The following is a 9928-nucleotide window of genomic DNA, read 5'->3' as shown; positions in this document are numbered from 1 at the left end:
AAAAAAAAAAAAAAAAAAAAAAAAAAGAAAAAAAAGTGAATTATGATGAAGGGTGTGGGAGATGTGGCCCGTGAGGCCCAGACCCGAATGGCCGAAACCACATGATTGTGGTCGAAAATAATCGGGTAGCTAAACCGGTTGTGGTTATAAATTGAACCGACTGAATCAAATTTGAACTAAATATTCGATAGGTTTAGTGTTTTTTCTTTTCCTTCTAGACATCAAAGCGAAACTATAGTTGTAATCAGAATTAGTTCATACAACAATTTCTGAGATATTTTAACGAATGAGAACAAGAAAGTGTTATGGTTGTGTCAACAAAGGTATTATTAATTAAAAAACAAAATCTAGCGTTAAAAAGAGTCCTTGAACATCCGCTTAAACGTGTTTGTAACATAGGGGGGCCTAGGCTAATGGTGAAAATCCTAAGGAAAATATTTAAATTTCAGTGAAAAGTATCAAACTGAAAGATTATTATTTCGAAGACAAAAGACCATCACTATTAGCTCTATGTACCAAACATGCGAATCTCGTGGAATTAAACTACATCAAATCAGTGATTAGTCGATTTTTCTATATCTCAATAGTGAAAATCTTATTATCTTGTCGTATTTAAGACGATAAAAAAAAATCTTATCTTTTCGTACGATTTTATGCAATAAAAGATTCTTATTTTTTTTCAGATTAGGTAGATTGATCAAGACAACGATGTCTTACAGAGAGAGACAAAGATTGTGACTTTCTTCATCCTCTGTTTTCGAAGGTAAAACTAATTTTAGTACGAGTCTCGAATTCGATTTACCGAGTTGGTAAAAAAAACTAATCATCTGATGACTCTTTCAACAAGCAAAAAAAAACAAAATCTTTGATATCTGAGTTTTACCTTTCTAATGAAGTAAAACAAAACAAAAAAAAAAAGAACCACAAACCTGAGGATTTTGATCACTCACTCTCTTTGCTATCTATCTATATCCTCTGGCAAAAAAAAAACCTATTTTTTGCTCAAAATCCTCAGCTTATTTCCCCTCTCATGTTTACATCTACAAAAACTCCGGAACAGACTCAAAAGTTATTTTCGAGCATATATGTATAAGTAACATAAGCTGGTAAAGATGATCTCATCATCACTATGTATAGTTTCAAAGCTCAAGATTCAACACTTGTCTCTTCTTCTTTGTTTCATTTCTACAGCTACGTCCATCAGATTTCTCCTCCTCTGCCTCATCATCGTCTACCTCTGCTTCCTCTGAGCTATGACCACCATTATTACTACTAAACAACCCTCTTGCAACAAGTGGGCTTTGTGGAGAATCCGACCTCGACAAACTTATTAAGCTCTGTGATTCTCTCTCTAACACACCAGGTTGATCCGAAGATGACAAAGTCTTTGACGGATGTAGCGGGTGCTTACGGATATGCATTCTATATTTCTACAATAACATATTCATTTCAACCTCACTGTCACAATCATATTCATCCTTTCACACATCAAAAGTTTATGCTATTCTAAAAAGATGAGAAGTTTTACTTGTAAATGGCTCTTCACTTCATCATTGGTTAAACCATCAACTTTCATCAAATCTCTAATCTGCTTTGGTGTAGCCACTGTCTCACAACAAAAACAACAACAACATAACACAATCTCAGTATAATCAACTCATCAATCAACACTTTTAATCCAAAGTTGGGTCTTTTATTAGTTTCTGTGGTTAAGGACTAACCTTGTGGCCCTCCAAGCCTATGAAGAGCATCAACAAATTTACGGTGAAGATCCTGTGACCACCTACGTCTCTGGTCTTTCTTCTGAATGTGATGACTCTGCAACTCTGAAGGTTTGTTGAACTGATGATGATGATGATGATTCTGCTCAATTCTGCTACAATCCATCATCATATCTGATGTTGGAGTCATGAGAGACAGAGGAGCCGGTGGTGGTGGTGGAGGAGGAGGACGGTTAAATGGCAGAAATGCCCCTCCTTGATTACAAGTCTGAAATGGGTTCTGAGTCACACACCGATCATCTTCTTCGTTTGTCTGTTAAAAACAAAACATGATCAGACCAAACTGGGGAATCCATCACACAACACAACACAACACAACATAAAAAAGGATTGGTCTTTGTATTGAATTGTGGATTCATCATATATAAAATTACCGATTGGAATTGGGAATTAGGGTTAGAGATCCATAACTGGGCAGAGCTCATCCAGCTCTTCTTATCAGTTTCCAGTTTTGCCCCTTCACCATCATTGAACTTCCCATTTGATGCCATCACTGATGACCCTTTTCTAGCCTCTGCCAACATCCCAATCGCTAAACAGAGAGACAGAAACAAAAACAATCTCATCAATCACAAACACACAATTCGATTTATGAAAAAAAACAGAAAAAAAGGAGAGATTTTTTTCAAGGTACCTTCGTTCAATAAGAGCATGCACAAAGGTAGTTCCCGTTTAAAAACATCGATTTTTTTCCTCTCTTCCTCTAATCTCCCGACATAACCATCGATTTCAGACAGTTTCGATTTATTGTCTTCGATCCTCGACACTTCGTCGAGGAATTGAGATAAGGGTTTCGGAAAAGAGTAGATAGACAAATTTAGATTAAGACCCATCCTTTGATCTGTTTCTGTTTGAACCATCGAGAAAAAAAAACAAAACGTACAAAGATAAAAGACAAAAGAGAAGCTCAAAGACACACGTATATATAGACGAACAAGAAGAAAGGTTACAAAGAAGAAGAAGAAGAAGAAATGAAGAAAAGAAAAAAGAAAGGGATTAGAGAGGGGAAGAAGAAGATGAAGGACGCGGTGAACCGTAGCCGCTGTAAATAAGTGGAGAGTCGAGGGTGTTTTCGTAAATTGATAAATTAGATTTTATCTTTAAATGGGAACAAAGAATCTTTTTGTGATGCCCGTACACACGCGGCGAATCGTTACACTCACTTGTAAAAATATTTATTCTTTTTATTTTTCCTCCTCCTATTTATTAATTAGGCTAATAACAATTAAATTCACTATTTTCAGTTTTGGGAAACTTGTCATTTATTTTGTTTTCTAAATAGTGCTCCCCCTATTCAAGATTCTCATATTTCGTGTTATCCTGTGTTTTAATAGTTTCCAACACTGTATTATGCATAACCAAAGTGCTTTAGACTGTGCAAATCCCACTAAATATATCCTGTTTTCGTTTTTAGATAATCCCTCAAAATTAACATTTTCTAACTTTTGTAATAAAGGAAATCATATTTAATATTTGCTTACATCATACAAGAGATCAAACTTTTCTTTCCTTACTTTAACAATTACAATATCATTTGTTAAAATCTTTTTGATTTTGCTTGGTAAGTAGTGTAAAAGCCAAATGGAAATATGACAATTCTTTATTTTGGCTTTTTTTTTTCAATCACAAATTGCAAACATATTCTACAATTCAACAAAGATATTTTCATTGTTGTTTTAAGGAATGTGAAAATATACTTTTAAATAATGAAAATCTACATTACAACTAATATTGACTTTTTTTATAATTAATCGAAATGTTATGAACTTTAAGGTTAGAATTTTGTAGTCAAACACCAATACACCATGCGAGATTAGACATTGACAATATTTAAATTAAAAAAAAAGATATGAAAACAAAACAATCCAAGTTCCAGCGGAACCACTCGATTAATAATCTGAGTAATCAATCAGTACTTGTAAGTATATATAAGACGTACAACACATAAATTCGTACTTTTTTAGTTTGTACTACTATCATATAACTAGACTAAATTAGTACAGAGAATTAGAAACTCATCTTTTCTAGTCTAGGACACGTTCGCTTTACTTTATATGAAGTCGTTAATTTCTGTAATTGAACAGGGAATTACATTAGCTTTTGCTAACACAACTGTATTTACTAGTAATCGATATATATCAACAACATATTGGCTGTTTGTAAAAGAGTGAAGTGGTCAAAAGAACTCGGCAACGTCCATTTACACTCACATTGAGGATTAGTTTAAAGAACCACGGAACCATTGTGTTTAACCATAGTGCCCTTTTCATGTTTTTTTTTTTTTGTTTTTCTTAATGTAATTCGTATGTATTATGAAATACCTATTCATTTCAACGTGGATATTTACTAAAAAAACTAGGTTGAATTATATAGCTAACCACCATTATTTCTTGGGAGTTTTTTCTCTAACCATTGATATCAATTCTGTTGGTAATCAAACTTACATTATTAAAAGGGTAAATTCATCATATCTTAATATTCTTCGGGGGTTTTTGAAAAATAAAATAAAAACCCCATGAAATAATTTAAAATCTAGAACACTAGTAATGAGCAAAAAGGATCTTTCGCATAATCCAATGAAAAAGATCCCACGACGCAAAGCAACTTTATTCGTCGCTTTTTTTTTTCCTTGTAGCCAAATACAATTTTTAAAAAAAAAAAAACCTTTTCGAAATAACATTTGATTCCTTTTGTTAAAAACAAAAACTTTCTGAAACACCCTAGCATGTATAAAAATGTCTAAGACCTATAAACAATAAAGACCACAAAGGGAATCTAAACGGACGGACGAAAAGAAACGGCTAACTGTAAGCCAACAAGACCATGACACGTATCCAACTAATCTTGAATTTTTTATTTTCTTTGGAATCGTTTTTTATTTCTTTTTATGAAGGACAAGAACTGAAACGTCTCGAGCTTGTAATAAGGACGTCGAGATTTTTGATACCGTTGATTGATTGATTAGATTCTCTTATGGTGGGTTCACGACACGTAATCCTAACCTTTTGTATTATTATTTTTTCATCCTTACAAAAGTTCTAACAAACGATAGCTTTTGCTCTGTCTAATCTACATTTTGAGGATAAGGTTCATCGTTTCTATCTGCGAGAGAATCCAATGAGATATATTTGGTTAATAAGTAAGAATCCCATGGCTTGTTTGTCAATCAATTCAACAATCTTTCAAATTTTTCGTATTTCAAATAGTTTTCGTCAGTTATTGAACACAATTTATACACACCATGACACTAACATCCAAATTTAACCAAAATGTAGTGGCAAAGAATTCAGACATTTACATGCAACTTTGAATCCCATAACTCGACTTTTACTTGAAAAAGAAACACACTTATTGTCCAATGGGTATGGGTTTCGACCTAATCAATACTCTTTTCATTAACTTTATAAAAAACATCCAATCAAAATTTGTTAATGATTATCCGTATATTCTAATCAAATAAAATTATCTTTAAGATATTTATTGGTAATTGGCAAAACAACAATGGATGCTTGATATTAGTTTCAAAGATTCTTTCATTCTCTGCAACTAAAAAGCTGAATGTTTTGGATGGTCTTAGTTTTATCTTGTAAAGATGAATAATCAATCCATCCAATAAGATGCTGTTTTCTTTGTGACAAACAAGGAACCAAGACTGATTCCCCCATTTTATCAATCANAAAAAAAAAAAAAAAAAAAAAAAGCAAATTGATTCGGGAAAATAAACATAATTAGCGTTTATGATTCTATTTAAAATTGTTATAACAATAAATCCTATGTCGTCCAGCGGTTAGGATATCTGACTTTTACCCAGGAGATCCGGGTTTGATTCTCGGCATCGGAGCTTTTTGTTTTAATTTTGAATTTTTGAAAAAGATAATGGAACCTTCTAAGTAATAGAGAAGGTTTCTTAATTCTTCTTGAATTAAAAACAATCGGAGAATCACTTAAATGTTGCCGGCGACGAGATCTTTGAATTTCAAAACTTTATGTTTTTGTTTTTTGTTTTGGTAAAGATGAATCATTCAAATGTGAGAAAGCTAAGTACTTTTCATGAATTGATATTCAAAAGAAACCTATCCTCCTCTGCTTTCGCAACACAGAAGAGGTTTTCAGATAAAAAGTTCTTTAATTCGAACAATGACGATGTCGGTGTTGTGGAGCGATTATGTAAAGCTAACAGATTTGGTGAAGCCATTGATGTTTTATGCGGACAGAAGCTATTACGAGAAGCTGTTCAGCTTCTGGGTCGAGCAAAGAAGCAACCTGCTTCTACTTATTGTAATCTCATCCAAGTTTGTAGCCAGATACGCGCTCTTGAAGAAGGTAAGAAGGTTCATGAACACATTAGGACTTCTGGGTTTGTACCTGGAATCGTTATATGTAACCGTCTTTTGGGTATGTATGCGAAATGTGGTAGCTTGGTTGATGCACGGAAGGTGTTCGACGATATGCCTAAGAGAGATGTGTGTTCGTGGAATCTAATGGTTAATGGGTATGCAGAGGTTGGTTTGGTTGATGAAGCGAGGAAGTTGTTTGATGAAATGCCTGAGAGAGATAGTTATTCATGGACGGGTATGGTTACGGGATATGTTAAGAAGGATCAGCCTGAAGAGGCATTGGTGTTGTATAGTTTGATGCAAAAGGTACCGGATTCAAGACCTAATATTTTTACAGTTTCTAGTGCGGTGGCTGCTGCTGCGGCGATTCCATGTATACGTAGAGGGAAAGAAATTCATGGGCATATTGTTCGAGCTGGATTGGATTCAGATGAGGTGCTTTGGAGTTCCTTGATGGATATGTATGGGAAATGTGGCTGTATTGATGAAGCAAGAAACATATTTGATAAGATTGTTGACAAAGACGTTGTCTCATGGTCATCAATGATAGATAGATATTTCAAGTCTCGTAGATGGCGAGAAGGGTTTTCTTTGTTTTCTGAGTTGGTAGGTTCTTGTTGTGAGCGACCTAATGAGTACACTTTTGCTGGAGTTTTGAACGCTTGTGCTGATCTCACGAAAGAAGAGCTAGGGAAGCAAGTTCATGGATACATGACAAGAATTGGGTTTGATCCCTACTCTTTTGCATCAAGCTCTCTTGTAGACATGTACACGAAATGTGGAAACATCGAAAGCGCAAAACATGTTGTTGATGGATGTCCTAAACCTGATTTAGTTTCTTTGACTTCTTTGATTGGTGGCTATGCTCAGAATGGACAGCCTGATGAAGCATTAAAGTATTTTGACTTGCTCCTCAAATCCGGCACGAAACCTGATCATATTACCTTTGTAAACGTCCTCTCTGCTTGTACTCATGCAGGGTTGGTCCAAAAAGGACTTGAATACTTTCACTCGATAACAGAGAAACACGGGTTATCGCATACTTCTGATCATTACACTTGTCTTGTTGATCTATTAGCTCGGTCTGGAAGATTCGAACAGTTAAAGAGCATTATTAGGGAAATGCCGATGAAACCGAGTAGGTTTCTATGGGCTTCCGTGCTTGGTGGGTGTAGCACGTACGGAAACATGGACCTAGCAGAGGAAGCGGCTCAAGAACTGTTCAAAATAGAACCCGAAAACCCTGTCACCTATGTTACAATGGCTAATATCTATGCTGCAGCAGGAAAATGGGAGGAAGAAGGGAAAATGAGAAAGAGAATGCTAGAAATCGGAGTCACCAAAAGGCCCGGTTCAAGCTGGACTGAGATAAAACGGAAGCGTCATGTATTCATAGCAGCAGATACTTCGCATCCAATGTATAACCAAATAATTGAGTTCTTGTGTGAATTGAGGAAGAAGATGAAAGAAGAAGGGTATGTTCCTGCTACTAGTCTTGTATTGCACGATGTAGAAGATGAACAGAAAGAAGATAATCTTGTGCATCATAGCGAGAAACTTGCAGTTGCGTTTGCAATTTTATCGACACAAGAAGGAACAGCGATTAAGGTGTTTAAGAATTTAAGGTCTTGTGTGGATTGTCACAGTGCTATTAAGTTCATATCGAAGATCACAAAGAGGAAGATAACCGTAAGGGACTCGACTCGGTTTCATTGCTTTGAGAATGGACAATGTTCTTGTCGAGATTATTGGTAACGAAAAGAAAAACAAATTTATGAATTATGATTGATTTGTACTACAATGGCAAATTAGTCAGCGAGTCGTAGAAATTGTTTAAAGGTTTATGTTTTGTAGAACCTTAGTATACACATACGATCAACAATGGAGGGATTAAGGAACAAAGGCATGAAACTTCCTAAATTCCAAAATAAAAGGATGAATCCACTAATGGCTCTATAATCGATTTGCTAGTCTCAAGACAAGTTTCGTAAGATGAGGAAAAGAGGAAGCATGCCTATAGACATGCATTTATTAATGTGAAGTACACATTGCGTATATATACATATTATGTGGTATAAATACATTAGGATATATTAGTATAACTCACATGGTACAAGCGAGCTTAGTGGTAACGAATTCATGGGTGATTAATTAGAGTTTCGTCTCTTTCCCAATATGTGATCTCTTCTAGGAATACATCACCAAGTCTTCACCTTAGCATTTGGTTTGACTTCATCATTATAGTTTTAGTAAAGTAATGTGCTAACTGGAATCTCGTGAGATAGACGCACACTCTTTATGTTTCGATAAGTTTGAGAAATTAATTATGTGTTCTGTGATTCGTTGGTTTTCTTAATTATAGATTCTATTGTCCATACATCTAAATCAAAAAGTCAACCTACTTATTTAAACTAATTTACGTGTGAGGGAACAAAATTTTTAATTATAGATCAAGATCTACTTTCCCAGACTCTGTCATCTAATGTATTCTATTTGTATAATTCATAACTTCCAAAGTCAAATCTCGTCTCAAATCACGCTTTTCTTACTCAAAAAAAATTTTATTTCCTAAAAAGTTTCCATGAAAATTTTGTATGCACTCGTACGTTTTGTTATACAATTGTGACCGACACTCACTAGTGTAGGCAAAAGCACTCTATACTAGCGGCTTTCCGATTTATATGTTATGTCGGTTCTTCATTTTTTTTTGTCTTTGATAATTATAAGGCTAAAGCAGCTTATAAGATTTTCCCGTTGAAATTCTCATAACTTTCTTTGACATCAAACTATATTTGTTTGTACTCCGTAATATCCTTAACGGGCACAATATAGACCACTTTTTTGGGGATTTTTTTTTTTTTTTGGGTTCAATTTCTTCTTTTTACTCAATCTAAAAATGGTTATACTTCTCTTGCCGACAAAGAAAACTTGGTGATTGATGAAGTAATTCTAGTAGTACACATATCTATGATAGTTACAAATCTCATATCTATATCGCGTAAATTTTAAATAAAAAAGTTGTCAAGGGCAAGCATATTTTGCATGAAGTACGCCGCAAAAGAGCAATTGAGGCTTTTGTGTGATGCATGGGGATTCACGTCGTCCTCGCTGACAAAACTTAATAAAATACAAACACTTACTTACTCCCTCGTGTATATAAGATTGTCCTTTGGTGGAACCCCAAAGCATAACTCACAAACAAACAAAAAACCAATTCTTGATCTTGAATCTCGTAGAGGGAGAGAGAGAGATCAGGATTCACATTCTATTCGTCTTACAAAAATGAAACAGACCAATCTCCTGCTATGTAAATTATTCATAGGAGCCTTGTTTTTGTTGGGCTCTGTTTTGGTTAATGGGGAAGACCCATATATGTTCTACACTTGGACTGTCACTTATGGAACAAGATCTCCTCTTGGTGTTCCTCAACAGGTATCAATATAAACCATTATTTTATATATGTTAGATTTAATCTTGCTATGAGAAACTAATTTTTATTAGTGTAATTTTCTATTTTTTTGTATGATGTACGTAGGTCATTCTTATCAATAATCAGTTCCCTGGTCCTCCGATTGAAGCTGTTACAAACAACAATGTCGTTGTTAATCTCATTAACAAGCTTGACGAGCCATTCCTCATCACTTGGTATACATGTTACTATATAACCTATTGAGCTAATTGCGGTTTAGACGCATATGAAATCTTTAACACAGGTTTGTAATATGTGTAGGAACGGAGTGAAGCAGAGGAGGACATCGTGGCAAGATGGACTTACCAGTTTCAACTTAAAGATCAAATCGGCACTTACAC

At 34.7% G+C, this 9928-nt stretch overlaps 3 protein-coding genes across 3 annotated transcripts in view; 2 read left to right on the top strand and 1 right to left on the bottom strand.

The window, feature by feature from the left end:
* On the bottom strand, nt 845-2795 carry LOC104721077 (myb family transcription factor EFM-like). Its single transcript, XM_010438985.1, has 5 exons — nt 2416-2795; nt 2156-2313; nt 1722-2034; nt 1529-1605; nt 845-1430 (listed from the first exon to the last, which is right to left on the bottom strand). Exons 1-5 carry the CDS (start codon nt 2639-2641, stop codon nt 1140-1142), a joined length of 1065 nt encoding a protein of 354 aa, XP_010437287.1. The 5' UTR covers nt 2642-2795; the 3' UTR covers nt 845-1139.
* LOC104721076 (pentatricopeptide repeat-containing protein At4g37170-like) lies at nt 5714-7960 on the top strand. Its single transcript, XM_010438984.2, has one exon. It carries the CDS (start codon nt 5768-5770, stop codon nt 7871-7873), a length of 2106 nt encoding a protein of 701 aa, XP_010437286.1. The 5' UTR covers nt 5714-5767; the 3' UTR covers nt 7874-7960.
* Nucleotides 9328-9928, top strand: part of LOC104727537 (L-ascorbate oxidase homolog) — a 4382-nt gene continuing 3781 nt past the window's right edge. The window contains exons 1-3 of the mRNA XM_010446634.1: nt 9328-9550; nt 9654-9763; nt 9849-9918. Of these exons, the coding sequence (XP_010444936.1) occupies nt 9401-9550; nt 9654-9763; nt 9849-9918 (330 nt within the window). The 5' untranslated portion in view covers nt 9328-9400. The remainder of the gene's footprint in view (nt 9551-9653; nt 9764-9848; nt 9919-9928) is intronic.

The sequence above is a fragment of the Camelina sativa genome, chromosome 11 (genome assembly GCF_000633955.1).
Source record: "Camelina sativa cultivar DH55 chromosome 11, Cs, whole genome shotgun sequence".
NCBI classification, from domain to species: domain Eukaryota; kingdom Viridiplantae; phylum Streptophyta; class Magnoliopsida; order Brassicales; family Brassicaceae; genus Camelina; species Camelina sativa.
This window is presented reverse-complemented; position numbering and strand designations above follow the sequence as displayed.